Genomic DNA, 20,025 nt, shown 5'->3' with positions numbered 1-20,025 from the left:
GAACAATGTGGATACATCATCAGGGATGGATATTTCACCAGTCAGGATCTTCCTTGTAGCCCTTTTCTTGTGAGAATGGTGAAGATTGTGTGCTGTTCTTGCTTCATACTCTTTCCTCATAATTCTCACATTTCTTTCTAAATCTCCATGTCTAAATCTTCATTTGCTCCAGTGTCTTTCCCTCCTCTTGCTTCTTTTATTCTTTTGAACTTCCAGAAAACCTCCATGCTAACTGCCTCTTCCTTCCAAATGCCATAACCCTCAGTTTAGACATATAAGGGGAGTCTTTTCCCTTTGCATTCCTTACTGCAATCCCATTGGTTGTTTTTATTTATTTATTTTCAATGTTGCCAGTTCTTCAATCTTAAATGAACCTTGGGATTCTAAATGCTTTTTCTAAAGCTGCAACACATTCAGCTTTATGATGATATGAAGATTTCAACTGGAAACATCTCTATGCTTCTATCGGTCAATAAGCATTCACTTGTGGAAGAAAATCTTGATGGCATGGAGCCTAGGGAATGGTTCAATAGTTTAAAAGACAGACAAAAATTAACTGCTCTCCTTGAATATTTTCAGTGTTTTAAGCTACCTGCCCTTGCACATGAGGAAATAGCTCACATTCTACCTTCTCTGGTAGAAAAGCTCTTCTTATAAGTTGTTCAAACTCTTGGACTCGAGCCCTTCTGATTACTGTTCCTGATGACCATCAAGGGTTTTGGAAGGATTTGTGCACACAGCAATGATGGTTGCCAGCTCAGCTCACACCTAAACTGGCTGTCAGCTAGCAAGCTGAGGAAATGAGAGACGTGTTTGTAACAGAGCAGAGCTCTTGGGTCTGAAAGGGTGGAGATACTGCAGTAAGGATCCCAAACACTTACTCTAATGCTAACGAGGAGGGTACTTCTGCGAGCAGAGCATAGAGAAGTGACAGCTGCATAAAGCTAGCTGAAAACTGCATACTACGCAACTTTCCCGTTTTTAATTGGAATTATATTGTGTTTTGAATTTCAGTGTAGTTGGGGATTTTTTTCCTTCAACTGAGGACTCTTTTTTTTTTTTTTGCGTGGAACATGGCTGCCATCTACTGCTGCATGCAGGATCCGTCTGTTTGGAAGAATCTGGCTGGATTCTCCCTCTGGGCTGGTGAGGCCACACCTCAGGTCTTGTGTCCAGTTCGGGGCCCCCTCAGTTCACGACAGACCTTGAGGTGCTGGAGCAAGTCCGGAGAAGGACAACAAAGGTGGTGAAGGCTCTGAAACACAAGTCTGATGAGGAGCAACTGAAGGAGCTGGGGGTGTTCACCATGGAGATGAGGAGGCTCAGGGATGACCATATCGACTTCTACAGCGCCTTGAAAGGAGGGTGTAGGCAGGTAGGGGTCAGGCTCTCCTCCCCTTCAACTTTTGACAGGACGGGAGGAAATGGCCTCAAACTGAGTCCAGGAGGTTTAGGCCAGATATTAGGAAGGATTTCTTCACAGAAAGGGTGATCAAACATTGGAATATGCTGCCAGTGGAGGTGGTGGCATCACTGTCCCTGGAGGTAGGTAAGAAAAGCCTGGATGCGGCACTGAGTGCCATGGTCAAGTCGACATGGTGGTGCTCAGGCATAGGTTGCGCTCAGTGATCTCAGAAGTCTTTTCCAATTTAATTAATTCTGTGATTCTGTGATTTGGTGTTAGCTGAAAGGAGTTGGCTGGTAGATCATTTGGTTTCAGTAGCTGCATGTAAAATGCTGCTATGATTGGTGGTCCTTCATATTTCTTGAATTTACTCAGCTGCTCAGAGGCTGAGGAGGAAATAGAGTCGTGTTTAGCAACTTCGTTTGTTGGGACCTACTCTCTTTGCCTGTAAAATAGCTTTTGTTTCTTTTGTCGTTATTCTAGCTTGAAACCATCCTGTTCAAATACTTTCACTGACCATACTATTTTGCTTTCTACTTCCTGGATCTTCAAAACCAGAATTCACAAGTTTATCTGTGAAAAAAATGTTTGAGAACTAGTCCTTCTCTCTGGACTTCCTTGTAACCTTTTATCCACTTCTTGATATTTATGTCTATGAAAATTCTTTTAATTGTGTCTTTAAAATAAAGCTGGGCCACTGATAAGAACTGGTTCCTGCTTGTATAACCTCTTTCGAGAATTTCACTCATTACGAAAGATCTACCAGCTTGGAAAAAATGCACTTGATGAAACTGTTCCAATTCAGTGATAAATTGTCTATAGAGTAACGGCACTTTACACCATTAAGCATCTGACTCCCTGACACCTTGTAAATGGCAATGTCCAAATTTGCTTACTGTACCCCTGTGGTGGCCTTGTGTCTTTTCAAGAATTGCTACTGACATTCCAGTCACAAAGGGCAATTAATTTAAAAACACTTGATCAGAAAACTGTCCTGTAACTTGCATTTTTAAAAGAAAAATTGATGTAAGAAGATTCCACAGAAGCTAAAATTGGTTGAATTTGGCCCGGAGCAGCCAATTCTGTAAGGTATTCCTTTGCCTCAGGGTTAAAAAAATCTGATCTCACATGATGTCAATAAATGCAGCCTGTAAATTGCCAGTTATGAGGCTTTGAGAACTGCTGTAGTAATCCAAAGGATACATTAAATTTAGCTTCACTTGCACTGAACTGATTTTATTCTAAAATCCTGGAGGCTATTTAATAAATATACTTGTTTTCATTTTTATTACAAGATTGAAGAATTAGTACAACCGCCTAATTCTGCATATGAGTGCCAGTTTAAGCAAATGAATATTTTTGTGGCTTTACAATAGACTTTGTAGTAAAGGTTTAGTTTTAAATATAAGGCTAGGTAGCGGGGCTACATAACTGTGGTCCAAGTTAATGAGGTATCTGTGATTAAATAATCTAATTTACCTTTGCTGTAATTTCTGAAAGTGTAAAATGATACTTTTGCATTTTAGTTTTAAATATAAGGCTAGGTAGCGGGACTACATAACTATGGTCCAAGTTCATGAGGTATCTGTGATTAAATAATCTAATTTACCTTTGCTGTAATTTCTGAAAGTGTAAAATGATACTTTTGCATTTTTATCTTTAAACAAGATGGGTCATTGTGACTAATTAGGGTGCTGTGTGTCCAACGGGAATAATCTCAGTGTCTGTATTTTAAGGGACATAGATACAGATATATACATAGGATGTAGTATGGCAAAAGCTGCAGCTGCTGCTCTGCTACTAATTTTCTAAGCTTGCTAATCACCTGCCCACCTCTTCCTTTCAAAGGCAAAATTCCCAGTGACTTAAACAGAAGTTGTCACGGGTGTTAAGAAGTTTATTCATAAAAAGACTTCCATAAAACCCAATTGCATACTGAGAAGAATGATAAAATATGCAGATCTATTAAAGAAATTAGGAGAATGAAAAGCTTAGAAGGTGTTTTTTAAAAGGAAAAATGAAAGCTAACGCACATCCTTATGACTGAAACATCTCATGCATTCGAGCTGGTGCACACACACCGAGCCGGCCTATGTCCTGCGTGGCGAATAAAAGCGCGGATCGTTTCTGGCTTTGGCGGGAAGGCCGTTCCGAGCCCGGCGCTCCCCGCCCGCCGCGCGGGCCGCCCCTGCCATGGCCAAAGATGGCGGTGGCTGCGCCGCGGCCCCGGCACCGCCCGGCGGGCGGGCGCTTCCGCCGGGGCCGGGGCGCGGCGGCTGCTCCGCGGCTCCTCCGCGGCTCCTCCGCGGCTCGGCGGAGGCCCGGGCGGGGGCCATGGGCACGGCGGCGGGCGCGGGCGCCCTGCGGCTGCCCGGGCTGCACGGGTACGCGGTGGAGTTCTCGCCATACTGCCCGGGGCGCGTGGCCTGCGCCGCCGCGCAGTACTACGGCATGGCAGGTGCGGGGGGCGGCGCGGCGGGGGTGACCGGGAGCCCGGCTGAGGAGGAGGCTGGAAACGCGGGTGTGCGGAAGGACAGACGGTGTCTGTCAAATGCCAAAGCGTCTGGGGACGACTTCCCTTTCCGCTGCGTTTGCTTTGCCCTGAGACGGAGCCTGTGCCGGGGGTGCCGCGGGAGCTGCTCCTTGCCCTCCGCAGCCCGCCGGCATCGCCTCTTCCCAACCCGCTGCTGCCCTGGTGCTTCTCGCAGCGCACCCGCTCACTTGATAGGGTCGACAGTAAATGTAAAGGCGTACACAGTGAATAAAATGTCCGAAGATAACTTTCTCCGGTGACAGAACTGGAGGGAATAGCCTGAAGTTGTGTCAGGGGAGGTTTAGGTTGGATACCAGGAAAAGGTTCTCCATCCCGAGGGCGGTTGGGCGCTGGAACAGGCTCCCCAGGGAGGTGGTCACAGCACCAAGTCGGACAGAAGCGCAGGTGTTTGGAGGATGCTCTCGGACGTGACTCTTTGGGATGGTGCTGTGCAGGGCCGGGAGCTGGACTCGGCCCTGATGGTCCTTTCCAGCTCAGCTATCTCTGTGTTTCTGTGCCTTCAGCTGTTTTTGTCTTAGTCCCCGAGTGTCCAGGCAGGCCCTAGTGACCCTGTGGTCTCTTGAAAGAGCCAAGCTGAGCGTCTTTCAGTACTGGCATATTTTTCATTTCCGGTGATACTCCAAAATATTAATTTTTTAAAAAATCCAAGTGTAGAATTACTTTAACAATATCCTCATCAGATGAGGAAGCAGAACTGATGTGCATTTTATCAGAATTTAATTGTTTATTTAGTTTATGGTGAGCTGTGTTTGTATTACTGTATTCAGGAAGGGATGAAAAAAGTGTTTGGTCTGCTGTGTTATCAAAAAGACAAAAGCAACTCTGTGTTGGTATGTCTGTCATGTGAGGCCATGGGGAAAATGCACTTTTATGCTTTATAAGCAAGTCTTTTCCAACCTCACCTACAGATATACTGCAGTAAAAAACACAAACAGAACAAACAAACAAAAAACCACAAGAAAATCCCAACAAAAGAAGCACCAAAACCCCCAAAATCAAACCAGAACAATGTGATGTAAATTAATTTTAAAGACAAGATGTTTAATTATGCAAGTAATTGTTAGGCCTCTTAAAGTTCATGTGCCCTTTGTTTTTGCACGCTGAAGCTACTTCAGAACTACCCCAGTTTCCTTTGGCATTGGGGAACTAGTTGTGATGTTTTGTTTCATTTTGCTGGTTTAGGTTGTGGAACTCTGGCAGTGCTGGAACAAAACGAAGCTGGGATTGTTCTGCTCAGGAGGTAATACAGGCTTATCTTTAATTTTCTAAGATAAAAACTCTGTACTTGTGAATACCAGGCATAACTGAAATACTTTTGGTTATTGTTAGCAATACAAAGTATTTTTTAAATTCTGAAGTAACTACTGAATGCAGGTCTTTGTATTTACATAGAAATGAATGTATTTGTATTTACATACAATACAAAAGTTATGTTTACATTGCATCGAATTTGTTATGGGAAATCATCTGGCTAGCACCATTGCATCATTTCCATGGTGTAAACTATTTTGTAGAAAACTGACAATGTACATTAAGAGGAGCTTCTCTGCCCTAGCTTGAAATTATAAGTTCTAGCTTTTTAGGAATAGTGCCTTGACACCTAGATGTATGCCCTTATGATTGATTTATACTGAAAATAGAGCAGGAAGGTACATCAAGTCGTGGAGGTCCTTCCTAGGAGATACAATTTTCTAGGGGTTTTAGGGAGATTGATTTTGTTGTGGATGGAAGGAGGAGAGAGGTTAGAAAGGAAGGAGTTTAATACTTGTTCATTATTAACCTAAATTTTTTTAAGGAAAGTCTTGAAACAATGATTGTTTAGATTAAGGTGGTTGACATGAAAATGCTTAAAAATAGTTAATCATATTCTGAGAAACCTTTTTTGATTCATAATTATAAAATAAGACTCTTTGAAGATGTTCAACACTCTGTTACTTCTGTTAAGTACTCTGGTTTAGTACAGTTCATTTCTGTTTTCAGTGACTCCACTTATTTTGTGGTAGAAGGTCCTCTTCAGTTCCTGACCCCACAGACTGTATTGTTTATCAAAGTGTTCCATGTGCACCTGATCATTACTGCAGAGTGCCATCAAATTTGACCTAAGCTTAGCTAAACCTTCAGTGAAAAGGAGATAAAGAAATCAGTTTTTCCCATCAGATAATATTGCAGTAATTAGTAGCTGTCGCAAAATAACTAATAAAAGGCATCAGATACCATATTGTGAATTGTTGGTGTGTTGAAAGCATTTTCAAGGGGGTGTAGAGTTCTTCAGTAAATTCATTGTTATATTTCTGTTGTGTTTTCATTGTGACTGAGATTCAGAGTGGTGTGAATTGGATAAGGCCCTCCCAACACAGCTTTATTTCTTTCTTTACCACAGTTGTTAGAAACAAAGTGCTCTTATATTCTGGAGAAACCATAGATCAGACTGAGGCGTGTTGTACCTCTTTGCATGGCAAGTTCTAGACTGGAATAAGAGTTCCTTCTTCATGTGTGGAAGGTCCTTGGCTCATTTATGCTTTAACTTAATCTATTCTGGCATAACGTTGTAGAAATTGACATTCAAACAAGTAAATTAATAGTGAGGAGATTCACTTGAAACTCAAATATATAAAAATGCTGTTTAGAATGGTAAAAAGGGTGATATAAATAGTTTCTTTGCATGGAACTAGCTCAGACTTTTATGTCATGTTTTCTCACAGACAAATATCTTCATTTTTCCAATTTAGCTTTGACTGGAATGATGGACTGTTTGATGTGACCTGGAGTGAGAATAATGAAAACATGTTGATCACTTGTAGTGGAGATGGATCTCTGCAAATCTGGGATATGGCTAAAACCAAAGGTCCACTGCAAGTCTATAAGGAGCATACTCTGGAGGTAAATCAGGCCAACTTAAAAAATTTAATGGATGCTCTTATGATTGAATAATTAAAATATTTATTTGTAGTCTTACAATAAAAAGTGGCTTGTTGTTTTCTAACTTTTTTTGGGTCTGTGGTTTGAATTAATAACTTGAATATAAAGTGGATGTACATATTCTTGTGCATGTTCATACACCGTAGTAAGTGCTGCTTGATTACACAATTACAGCCTAAGTAATCATTGTGATGTTTGAAATTACTGCAGTCACACTGTGATTTTTAGAGAGCCTTGTAAGATGGGTCTAAATCAGATAGCTGATACATCAGTCATAGTCTTGAGGTTGTGGAGTGATGCACATTGTGCTCATCCTTAGCAACTGGGTTGCACTCAGATCTGCTTATCCTTTTCCCTCCTAGTGTCTGTGAGATCCTACTCCAGTAACAGCAGTCAAATGTTGGGACAGCATGTATGGCTTTTTTAGCCTTGGGTTGATACTGTTGCATTTGATTTTCTTAAAATCTCAGTTTCTTTGGGCAGTGGTGTATGGGTAGAGAAAAATATTATATTCAGGTTCATTAATATATTTGCGTAGTTTTAAGGATATTTATACTGTAGTACATATATTTTCCCTAAAGTGATTTTTCTTCCCTTTTTTTTTAAGCTTTCCTTCTAACCTTTCACTCACTTCTATTAAGTCTTTGAACTTAAGATGCAATGAGTTTCAGCTTGCATTTTACTGACTTTACTTATACTTTATCTAAAGGACATCAATCTCAATAAAATAATCTAGTAGATATGCAGTCAAAAAACTGTTTGAGGAAATTCAATTTAATTCCCAAAAAACCTCAAGTTTTTTTCAGATATGAAGCAAAAATCTAAATGTCGGGTGACTGTAGTTACACCAGAGCCCATCTTCTGTAGCTTACTTCTTTGTGGTTTTTCTACTTCGGTTTAATACACTTACTGTATAAACTGAGAATTTTGAGTTTCTAGTTGTGATCAGGATTTTGATAATGTTCAAAGGCTGAAAGTAGTTACAGAAAGAAACTGTAGGTGAAGCAGTGTTTGTTTCTGTCATTTTTTCATTGAAATTGTGTCAGTAAATTTATTTGGTTCTGTTACACCATCTGTTGTTTGTGAAATAAACATTTCTGTGTCTATGTCTTAGCTGAGCTGGTAGCATGGGAGGTGGACACATTCAGCTGTGCTCAGAAAGACAGTATAAGAAACATGGGCTGAGTGAGAGTTTATTGTGAGATATGAAAGGTTTGTAGTGATTCTTTATGAACTTGTGTTAAGAGGATAGATTTTAGAAGGAATTTACCTAGCAATTTGTGGCAAACAGTGGCTGACAGTGTTCTCACTACCTTCCTAATCCTTAATCCCTGGCTGACTTTTTTAATGGCAGTTTTGTCACTGCATGTTATATTATTTCTAATGCATGATTGACAGGGATCTGTTTCTCTTTTTTTTCTAAATGAGAACATTGTTCCTTCTCAAAAATAAAGTGCATTTTTAATTTAAAAGTGAATTTGCATTATCAAAGGGCGATGAGTTTTATTCCAGCACTAGCCAATTGCTGAATCTTATGAATAAATTAGTCTCATTTACTTTGGCTTTGACAAAATCTCATTGGATTGTGACATAATAGAGTGCTTGACTTAAATTTTTCTTGTAAAGTGAGGGCGAACATTTATTTTAAGCTATTTTTTGTGTTTTTACATATTTTTTTCCTTCATTTTTTCATCTTGCCTGAGGCATTTCTTGCTGCTGTTTAGGCATAAGCTAGGGTTCATTTATTTTATGGTTGAAGATAAAGCACTAAAAAATTAACAGCTAAGGTTTATGCTGTGTTATTAGTCTTTCCCAGTTGCTCAACACAGCTTCCATTGAAGTGTCTATAAGTTTATGTTGGAGGATGGCATGAGAAAAAAAAGAAGAGCAAAAGTAAACCTTACTGGGTTATTCACACTGTCTTCTTTTCATCCTGTCCCTATTACCAAGACCTGTCACATGCCAAATGGACAGGATCTCTTGTTTTCCCCGAGCCTGTTGTCTTTTCTGTTTGTAATTCTTGCCCGAAGGAGAGTTCTCCCAGGTCCCGCTGCCTCTGCCGCAGCTGCAGAGCGCTGAGCAGGGCCAGCCCTGTGTGCCATATGTGCTCAGCTCTGTGTCACAGCACAGTGCTCTGCAGATCTCGTGCTGATAGCTTGGGAGTGAGCTGGGAGCCCTGTGTGTGCTTTGCCTTATCCATGCAGTAGATCTCATACATCTCGAGTACAATGTATTGAATACCAGTTAAGTGGATTGTGTGACACGGGTGCATGTTTCCCAAAGATCTGTTTCTCTCTGGAAAATCCTGAATATGAATATGAGAGCCACTTACTGAGCTGTTGTGTGAAAGAGGCATACTGTGTAGTGATATAATTAGGGGCATTTCCAAACAGCAGCAGCTTAGGAGTTGAGCTCAGTCCATTACACACATTCTAAGGCAGAGAGAGAAATATTTGAGCCACTTTGGAGAACTGTCTTACCTTCCGTTCTTAGAACCTATGGAGAGGTACTGGTGTGTTTCCTTTGTTACTATTGTAGTAGGAAGGGTTAGAGTAGAAAGGAGCATGCTTTAATGAGCTGTAGTATAATTGGTTAGCTAACAAAAGTAGAAAAGAGTATGGTTTGGTAAAAAAACCCAAAATAATTACTTCTCAATTGGTTATATGACTTGTGTTAAGTACTGTCCCAGTGTCTTGTACATTTGAGCTCTAGACTTCTCAAGGAAGGGAGCTAGTACAAAACAGTTCTAGAGCAGTATGGCTTTCAGTACATGGGAAGTAGGATTTTGTCAAATTAAAAAGGTGAGTTGCAGATAAAGTAGCTTTTTCTCTGGGCAGTGATTGTGTTTGACTTACGGAAGATAAGCAAATAGATGAAAAGCAGTTCATGTAAGGTGGATCTAGCATAGACTGAAATATTTCTTAGAAAGGAAAATGCTCAGAAATAGCTAAATATTACCTCAATTTCCATTTCACACAGGACACTTTCCATAGAAGACTTGGACAGTTGCTGGATTTCTTATGGCTTTTAAAGTGGTAGAATCCTAGTGATGGCAGATGTATGTGGATTTTGTTACAACTTTTCTTTTTCCTCCGTTTTGGCCCATCTTTGCTTTTGCAGATATTTTTCTTAGCCTGTTATGTACCTTTAATATCTGACTGAGAGGCTACATTTAATTTTTGTTCAGGTAAATGGTATTGTTGGCAAGTTTTGCTGTGCTTCAGTGGTATGGTTCTTCAGATGACTAGGATACAATCTGCAAATCCAAGTCTATTTTGTGAAATTCTGGCTAACCACAGCCTGAAACTTGTATTCTAATGCTCCTTCTAAACTATGCTCTTATGTCATTTACAGGCCTATAGTGTTGACTGGAGCCAAACTAGAGGAGAGCAGCTAGTGGTGTCTGGTTCATGGGATCAAACAGCCAAGCTGGTATGTTGGTTTTCTGTTGAAGTTGAAAAGTTTGATTTCTTTTGGATCTCATACTCCTTTGTGTTAAGAAACGACATGGATTCTCTTTTCCAGTTTATTTTTACCCTGTGGCTGAAATTCTGCTTTAGTTGAGAGGTTGCCTAAACTCTCAGGTGATACCAGTTTAAGAGTACAAGTGCCTGTTTTGAAAATGTTAATCTAATCCTTTCTGTATGTATAAAGTTGGGGTTTTTTTCAATGTACGAAACCTTTCATTTCTTATTGAATGTGTATCTCAACAGTCTTCTTTTTTTCATTTATTCAGTGGGATCCAGCTGTGGGGAAGTCATTATGCACTTTTAAAGGCCATGAAGCAGTCATTTACAGCACTATATGGTCTCCACACATCCCAGGTTGTTTTGCATCTGCCTCAGGTAAGTATGATGGAAAAGAGGTTCTCACAACAAAAACCCAAAAGCTGCATTCTGTCTTAGTGGGTCAGTTCAGCACTTTTTCCAGCAGATGGTAGTGTGTGTCATATACACTTGTTCTATAAAAATGGAACAAGGAAAAGTAAACGTATTGCTGCAGCTGGATTTGTAGGTTCTGTTACAGTCAGTAGATCATCCTTTTGGCCACTTAAATGAAGATCAGCAGTTTTCTAGAAGTGACCTTGTGGCATTTTTTTCTGTTATTTTATGTATCTCTCTTCCATTAATCTCACTCTTGTTATTGACCACTAAATCATATTATATACGTTATTTTGTGGTTTTGCCTGTTTTTGTTCAAATTATCTCAGGTGTTGGTAGACTATTAACTCTGTGAGAAATGTAGTCAAATCACACTGAGCTTTTTTTAAGCAATTCTATAGATCTCTGTGCCTTGTTCAATCAAGTTTTGTTCTCTGCTTTGGCAAGGACTAAGGGTCTTGCTGGTAAATATAGTCACAGTTGAGTTGGGTGTACACAGAGGCAAAGAGAGCTGAAGTGGTAGTATTTTCCAAACACTGCTCCTGATTCAGAGGCACAAGGAGAGCTCTGCAGTGATACCTGGGACCCAGCTGATGATTAACTGGGAGAGAGGTGCTGTCAGCCACAGAATTTGCATGGGAATTAAAAGGGTTATAAGGAACTGTCTTAATACAAATTTCTAAATTGACCTAAATTTGTCAGATTTTATGTTTGTTGTACTTCTGTACTGATTTTAATAGAAATTGTTTGGCTCTAATATCAAGAGGGTAAACATAACTGTTTTCCTGTTACTGAAGTTGGAGAGACAGTGTATACACACAGATATTAGTCTTCCCTATTCTCTGGGAAGCCAGATGAAAAAATACATGTGACTTTTATAAAATTTCAGTCTGGCTGTTTCCATCTGATTCTGCCTGCAGAGTTCAGCTAGAATGATGAATGAGTAGCATTTATTTGTTCTACATAATAATGCTTGAAAGCCATATGTTGGCGCATAGGTTTTTCCACCTTATGTGGTGGATACCTGTCTAACAGGATGTGCAGAAACTATGGGATTAAGCCCTGTACAATGTAGGAACAGTTCTACTGAAATGCAACTACCTATATACTACAAAATACTAGCTAAGTACCATTTAGTCATGGTTAAGTGCTTAAGTGTTTTTTGCCAGTTCTAAGAAATGTTCCCTTTAAAGTCCTGCTTAGGACCTTCCTGTCCATGGTAGTCTTACCCATACAAAATTTCTGGCATTCTAGGTTAATAAAAGGGCTTTGCAGAAACAACTAATTATTTCATATTTGAACCTCCAGGATATGTAGCCAAACTTTCTTCTAATACATTGCCACTTGAACAATTTTGGGAAACATTGATTGTTAGATGCTGTATGTCATGGTACCTAAATTTGGTACAACAATTGATCTGTTCTTTGAGTGACTCAGTGTGTGCAGCTGTTGAAGTTTTGACTAGAACACTATAGAGTTCCTACTCTTTTGTCAATTTTTACTTTGATGCTTGAAAGGGACTAATATGCTGCTGGAGCCTAAAGCTAATTGCAGTCAGTTTTCACTCATTAATGGAAAAACAACATGCACAAAAGACACAGTATTTTTCTTCTCTAAGTATGATGTTCTCACTCGGCTGTGAAATAAAAATCTGTATTTATTTTTTAAATCTATATGCATTCATAGTGTAATTCTGGTTATAAAATAATTAGATTTTAGAAGAAGTCTTCAAAATGATGGTGAACTTTCTTACAGTTTCCCAAATAAAATGTCTGGTATACTTCTAGATGAAATAATATAGAAATTATGGCATGCTGATGTGGAAAAGGTTTTGTGTTTGCATTGTTTGCATCACAATTTTCCTGTGGTTTGATTGGATTGCTTCACTACAGAAAATACATATTGGCAGTCATTTCTTTGGTCAGCAGGACTGTGGATAGTAGAAGGACTCATGACCCTCTAGCTCTGTGTATAAAGGCCATTTCCTTGCAAAAAGGTATATCACACAGTTGGTGTTCAGTGAGTTTATTGTTCAGTGCTTAATGGCATTCTACTGTCAGTCAAGGTATGTGATGAAAAGAAAAGTGGAACTGTTCAAGGAGGCTGGTTGTCCTCATTTAAAACTTGCTATGATCTGCATCCTCTATGAGGATGACAGAAAATCATGGGACAGAAAGCTAAATTTCACTGATGATTCATCTTCTATTGAGCTAAAGTTGGAGCTGGAGAGAAACTTGAATCTCAATATGATAGTACTGTGTCAAATTTAGAGCTGTTCCCTTCTTTGGGATGTGCTTGCTGGAAAGGTTGACCTGTGATTTTGTGGTCTCTTATTTTGCAACTTTTTGTTGTTTTGAAAATTAGTAACTGAAATGCATTGGGAGGGAAACTTTTTGTACTTCTTTTCATCTCACTTGGGTTTATTCACTTTTAAAAACAATAGCTTTCTTGGATGTTGTTAAAGATTATGGAAACATTACTTTCTTGAAGGAGTCTGTACTGCTTTGTGATTGTAGGGTATCTGTGTCTTTTTTTCTTCTCTCTTTTGCTCTTCTTGTCCCCTTTCTCTCATCCCACCTCACACATACCTACTCACAACCATGTACTTAGTGCTGTCTTAATAGTGTAGTAGTAATGCTTGAGAAATGAGCTGTTTCATGTGGCAGCATCTTCATTTTCCTTCTGCATGTACAAGTAAAATAAATTAGGTGTGTTGTAAACCACAGATTGAAAAAAGTGTTGCTCTTTAAATACTTTAAACTAAGTGTAAGTAAAACAACTCACTCTTTTTTCTTTTAAAGGAAGTAAGCAAGGGGCAAGAAGGTCTAAAAACATATTGCATGCCGCACCTCTGCCATTTTTTGCCTTTATTTGAATCCCCATAGAATCCTGCAGAAGTTTAATTTCCATGTAACTAATTAGTTTGTGAACACTGAAAACAGAAAACCATACAGCATTGCAAACCACAGTAAAATAGCTGTTCAAAAGGATCAACTTATGCCTGAAGCTAATATGTGATTTTGAAATACAGCTTTTGCTCAAGGTATTATGGGACTAGAAAAGAAATACAAGTGAAGAAAATGAGAAATCCAAGATGGCACTATAAAGCAATTGAAAAGAATTTGATACTAGGTCTCCATTCTGAATACATACAAGAAAGCTGAGCTTGTCTGCAGTGGACAATAAAATGCAATTGAATTGCAAAGATATAATGTCTGATGCTTCAGTTAAATTAGGTTTTATTCAGCATCTAATAAACTTCCATTTAACATTTACAGGGATGTGTGAGGTGCTTTACCATGCTGTTGTCTTCATGTACAATCATTCATACTCGAAAAACAGAAAGTAAATGGCCTTTTTACTTTTTTTTTTTTCAATTGGGATGTAATAGTAACAGAGCAAACAGTTAATTCTGGATATGTAAATAAGTGCTGTTGTGATGTCAATAACAATTTCTGAGCAGATAAGCAGGATGTTCAGGTGTACGTGTGGCACAAAACCAGAGCCCTGGTAAATGTCTGCCTTACGCTAAAAACACACTGATGTGGAAAACGTCATTAAAGAAGTGACATGAAGCCACTAATAGCATTAACAGTAACCTCATGGCTAAAGGGGTTTAATGAGTCATTATGTCATTTACCTAGATTTTTTTTTAACCTAGAGAACAAATTGGTGTGAAGCTCATAAAGAACATTAGAAATGCACACAACAGTAGTATTTAGTCCAGTGTTAATCAGTTCTACTAAATGATTCTCAACGACTGCAGAGCAATAGGCCTTGCTTAGTCCTGTGGTTTATAAAGAAATCATCCTTTTTAGTATCAACTGGGTTTATTGTCCTTTAAAAGTATAAAGTACTTAATAAATACCATTTTACCTTTATCTGCAAGTATTCTTCAATACAGATACAACACTGACAAATGAAAATATGGATATTTTGGATTTAACAAAGCCCATCTTTAGAATGACTGATAGCTGTTTTATTAAATTCTGGGGCCTTAGTTTTAATGCTGCTTTCCTTTTTAGATTTAAAAAGGCTTTTAAAAGGCTTTAAGTTTAGTGATCAGGGCAGGTACATAATTTTAATAACATCTTAATTCATGAATAACAGAAAGAAATTTTTTAAAAATCTGCCTGACAATGTCTGTATTTATCAGTATTTAGATCAATGAAATGTATTCTTTGCTCAAAGACTTGTTTTTCAGACTGAAAGCCCAGGGCAAAAAATTTTCTTGCACCATAACAAGGTGTGATAATTTCTGTTACAGTTTTATTACGTTGACAAAAGTGTTGGATGACTGTAGCTTTGCTGCTTTACAAATGAACCTGTAAACCCAGGTCCCACTCTATTAAGCCCTTGCATTGAGTGCTAGACTTTAATGTTGAAACTAAAAACCAAGTTTTATCTCATATTCTGTTTTACTGTCAGCTCTGAGTTAGTGAGTTGCCTTTTAAAAAGTCTCTTCTTGCTTACTGGTCTCTTGGTGATAAATGTGTGTAGTAAAGTCAAGCTGTAATTTCACAGATCAGGCTGGCATGTAGTCTTGGTGCACCTTTCTGCATTTGGTATTCATATTGTAAAAAACCTATCCTGGAACTAATTATTTTGCATGAAATAATGAGCTGGGGAAGGTGTACATCTACTAAGAGAGCATTTGTTCTCTTTTAAAAGTAAAATAAGAGAAAACAAAAGGAAAAAAAAGAAAATAAAAAGAAAATTAAATCTACCCAAGTCAAAACCAGCACATCAAATAAGCTTTACTAAATCATTCAGTAATGTACAAGCTGAAGTGTTTCTTAGGAAATGAGTTTATCCTTCAATTTATACTATGTGCTAACTATAGTAAAATACTGTATATAGTACATTCTATAAGGCACTTTCAGGTTATAGTATTTTATATTAAAATCTCATGTTATAAAATGGTTTAGTGTTCAGAAGAAATAAACACTAACATTTTTCTTATAGTAGATTAATTTGGGTTGTGTCATTTGGGTTACAGGTAGGTATCTAACCAATATTGCCATTTGCTGAAGAATGGCTTAATCATAAGTCATAACTTTGGTCAATTTAAAAAAAAAAATTTGCCCCAACCAAGATTTATGTATAATTGTCTTGGGAAACACTGAAATAAAAATTTCACTAACTTTTTAAAAAAATTATTTTATTTTATTATTCTTTTTAGAAAAATAATTAGTTGGGCTCTTCCCTAAAATAACTTAGTCTTGTAATTTTTATCTTTACATCATTTTGAATCAGACTAAAATGGACCAGTTGCAAAGTTATGTTTCCACTGGTAATTATGTGTACTTACTAGGTAAGTTGTGCTACATGGAGATAGATTTTCTGTATTCAGTAGTACTCTTGGATGATTTAGCTAAAGCTGTTATTTGTGTTATTCTTATTTCTGTCTCTTCGTGTGGAATTCCATGAGCTTTAGTACTCCCTTTCAAAGTTTTCTTGTACTGTTATATTAGTTTAACCCCCGTTGACAGTTCAGCCTCACGCAGCCACTCAGTCACTTCCCCACAATGGGATGAAGAGAGAATCAGAAGGGTCAAAGCTGGAAAACTCATGGGTTGTGGTAAAGACAGTCTAATGGGTAAAGCAAAAGCTGAGAATGCAAGAGCAATACAAGGAATTCACTGCTTTCCGTGGTCAGGCATGTGTTCTGTCATGTCTTGGAAAACATGTTCCATCATGCATAATGGTTACTTGGGAAGACAGATGCCATAATTCCAAGCATCTCTTTTTTCCTTTTTATTCTCCCAGCTTTGTAGTGCTGTGATCCAAATCACAGCACTGTACCAGCTACTTGAAAGAAAAATATCTCTATTTCAGCCAATATCAGAACAATTATCTGTGATAGAAACAATCAGCACAATCATTTCAACATGCATAAAAAGATTGGTTTTGAGAGTCATGAGATTTGAGTTCTGCTTTTAATTTTTCCAGATTTTCTGTTTAATTCAGGCTAAATGATTTAATCTAGTTTGGTGTTTAAAATATATATATAAGTAAGCAAGTTATATAAACTTGTAATCATTCTGTGGCACTGCTTTAATTGTGATGGCTTTGTCCTTTTACAAGTGAATGTAGTGAAGAAGGAGTAATGATTTAAATTGAAAGAGGGTGGGTTTAGATTAGGTATTAGGAAGAAATTCTATACCTTGAGGGTGATGAGGCACCAGAACAGATTGCCCAGAGAAGCTGTGGATGCCTCATCCGTGAAGTGTTCAAGACCAGGTTGGATGGGGCTTTGAGCAACCTGGTCTAGTGGAAGCTGGTTCCTGAAAAACATTGTACGGGTCCTAGTTAAATTTTTTTCCCCTTCAGATAGTGTTTAAGGTTTCATGGGGTTTTATTAATTTCCCAAATACCTAGCTATTTTTTGTAGTTACTGTTATACCTCTGCACTGTTTAGAAATGATTGCTTATCTGGTTGTTCTCACAGGACTTTGGAGATGATTATTTATGAATTTGGGTAAAATATATCTGTGAATAAAAAAGGTAGTATAAAACCTACATGAAATTTAGATAAATAAACTTTATATTTTCACTATTGGACATTGTCATTCACATTAGCAGTCTTTATCTTGTGTATAAGGATGATGTACTTGTAGATTAGCATCAATTGAAAAGTTTTGAATAGATGAGTGTATATTGTGTAGTTTTATTGATTCATCCAAGATTTCACAAATATTCATTAGAAATAAAGAAAGCAAGTACAATGTATAAACAATTCTGAAATCATAATTATCTAATGGACCAGTAAAAATCTGTTGCCATAGAGAAACTGCTTCCTACAAAAATAGAAATATTTTATGGGGGAATTGTTGGGTACTTTCCTGGTTGCTTACTTTGGTATGCCAGCTGGAATTGTATGTTAATAAATATTATTGTACTAGGTGTGCTTTCCATGTACTTTCTATTATTATTATCCTACTTTTACTTTATGTTATATAAGAAGTACATCCTCAATATTTGGAGTACTCATGGAAATTGCAAAATTTTTAACTGCAGCTTTTGTTGAAGTTAAATGTTAATATATATGTATGAATGGAAATAAGTTTAAGGTTAAAAAAAGTTTGTTAAAATGTGCAGTTAGTATTGCACTGTGTCAGATTGCAGTGTTTATCAGGATTTTTAAATTAATCTGATTTTTCCACTTAAATGGAAAAATTGGATTTTCGTTTGGCTTTGAATCAGTCTTTTCTAGTCACAGAAAGGTTCACTTGCATGTTGTGTTACTCCATTAAAAACATTTCACTGATAGTGCCAGCCAGAATTAATAATGCTAATCTAGCATTTAAAAAAAAAAAAAAAAACCAAAAAACAAAAACACCCAAAAAAACCCCAACCATAAAAACACAGAAAATAACTTTTTTTTTCCGTTTCTCATGCATCAGCATTTTCTATTATAAAAGAAGTAATTGGGGCAATTTTACATTTAGTGTCAGAATTGATGTTGGCTGCATAACTTACTTTTCCAAATGCATTTGGCCCTCATAATGCTACTGTAGCATCTCTGTAGCAGTTCATTCTAGTTCACCTGGATTTATATATTTATTTGCTTGGGGAAAATGATCCTGTCTGTAGTGAAATATGTTTCCCCTTCAAATCTATGTTATCTGATGAAATTAAAATAAAAGCTTTTTAAGAAGTCCATTATAATACCTCAGAAAGACTTAAAACTCAAACTGAACTGTCCTCTGCAGGCAAGCAGATCAGCAAGGCTAATGGAGAGTGGATCCAGGGCGTGCTGCCTCTTTTTTTGCCAAAACCCTGCTGCTCGTGTTTCTTCCTCTCCATATGTTGCCCTGTTTTTATAAGCACTGTAGCGATGTTTGCGGCTTCAGCTGGCTGCAGGGTGCCATTGTCAGGAGCGCTGTCTGTGTATGGAGCAGCAGCCTTTCTCTTGACAATAGGGCAGGGGAGTGAAAATGGGGGGAAACTGGGTGTTGTTCCCACCTCACAGATGGGGAGTTTGTCCACCAAGAGTGCAGCATCTCTCCCAGTGCTGAGGGCTGAGGATGAGCCAGCCAACACCAGAGCAAGCTCCCCGTGGCCTCTGTGGTCAGAAGGCTGGACTTGCAACATGTAGAGAACTGAGCCTCTCTCTGCCTCATTTATTTAAACTTTCCAAATGTTTTATGGGGTTTTATTTGGGGACATCTGCAGGGTCTGGTGGTTCATGCAATTAGGAATATTGCTGTGGCTCTGGGGATGGTTTTATTTGATCTGTAGCCAGTTTCTCGAAAAGGGATATGATTTTTCTTGTGCCCAGCTGTATACTTTATAGCTAGTGACCAACAGGGCACTAAAACCATCAAAATGCTCGTATATAAAGGGCATGAAAACAATAATTATAAGGAATTATCAATAATTTCTTCAGTAGCAGTGTAAAACAGTGTTTTTTTAAATTTAGGTAGCATTTATACATTCTTCCTATAGAAATCACAAGTGTTTTAATCACCTTTCAGTGATGAGATTTGTCTTTTGAATGAACATAAGCATAATAGTAATAAATTCTAATTAATTTGCTCTCTCTGGAAGCTAGAGGGGTAGAGAATCCATTTTTGCTGACACAAAGCTAAATATTCAGGGCTATTGGGAAAATCCCAATTTTAAAAATTGAAAAGCTTAGTTGTCCTGTCAGCTGATGCAGCTTTTAGTATCTTTACAAGCCATTAGGAACTGAATTTGTAAGAAGGATGTATTCAAATGCTATAGATCTTTAAGTGTAGACGAGAAAGCTAAGAAACACTTGTCTGCTAAGTACTAATGGATTAACTGAAACTTGTAACTGATGCAACAACATTGAATCAATTTCTCTTTGTTTCAGGTGATCAGACTTTAAGAATTTGGGATGTGAAAACCCCAGGAGTGAAACTTGTGATACCAGCCCACCAGGCTGAGGTCTTGAGCTGTGATTGGTGCAAATATGATGAGGTATAAAACCGTTCATCCCACTGTTTTGCTAATTGAACCACTCTTATTAAATAGCAGGGTTTTTTTTTGCAATGTTATTGCATCTTCTCTTTATGAAAACATGCCTAGTTGCTTTGGTGCTCTCATTCGCTATTGCATCTCCAAAAGAGCTTTGTTCTAAAAGATGGTCAGCCCAAGCAGATCAGAGATTTTGCTTAATGCTACTGGGCAGAGTAGTCAAAAGTGGAAGACCAGTTTGTGTGTCTCTGTGCTCTTTAATTTACACACTGGGGATGTGACTTCATTTGTGATTTATGAATTTGAATTTTTTAATTTAT

General features: G+C 38.0%; 1 protein-coding gene across 2 annotated transcripts in view; it reads left to right on the top strand.

The window, feature by feature from the left end:
* The first annotated feature begins 3,593 nt into the window (after nt 1-3,593).
* PEX7 (peroxisomal biogenesis factor 7) overlaps nt 3,594-20,025 on the top strand; it is a 39,829-nt gene continuing 23,397 nt past the window's right edge. The window contains exons 1-6 of one of the 2 annotated variants that reach the window (XM_085576736.1): nt 3,594-3,789; nt 5,142-5,199; nt 6,689-6,839; nt 10,233-10,310; nt 10,615-10,723; nt 19,602-19,708. In XM_085576736.1, the coding sequence (XP_085432862.1) occupies nt 3,609-3,789; nt 5,142-5,199; nt 6,689-6,839; nt 10,233-10,310; nt 10,615-10,723; nt 19,602-19,708 (684 nt within the window). In that variant the 5' untranslated portion in view covers nt 3,594-3,608. Of the gene's footprint in view, nt 3,864-5,141; nt 5,200-6,688; nt 6,840-10,232; nt 10,311-10,614; nt 10,724-19,601; nt 19,709-20,025 lie in introns of both variants that reach the window. The other variant, XM_021553076.4, reaches the window with a different exon arrangement.

The sequence above is a fragment of the Lonchura striata genome, chromosome 3 (assembly GCF_050655825.1).
Source record: "Lonchura striata isolate lonStrDom1 chromosome 3, ASM5065582v1, whole genome shotgun sequence".
In the NCBI taxonomy this organism is placed as follows: Eukaryota; Metazoa; Chordata; class Aves; order Passeriformes; family Estrildidae; genus Lonchura; species Lonchura striata.
This window is presented reverse-complemented; position numbering and strand designations above follow the sequence as displayed.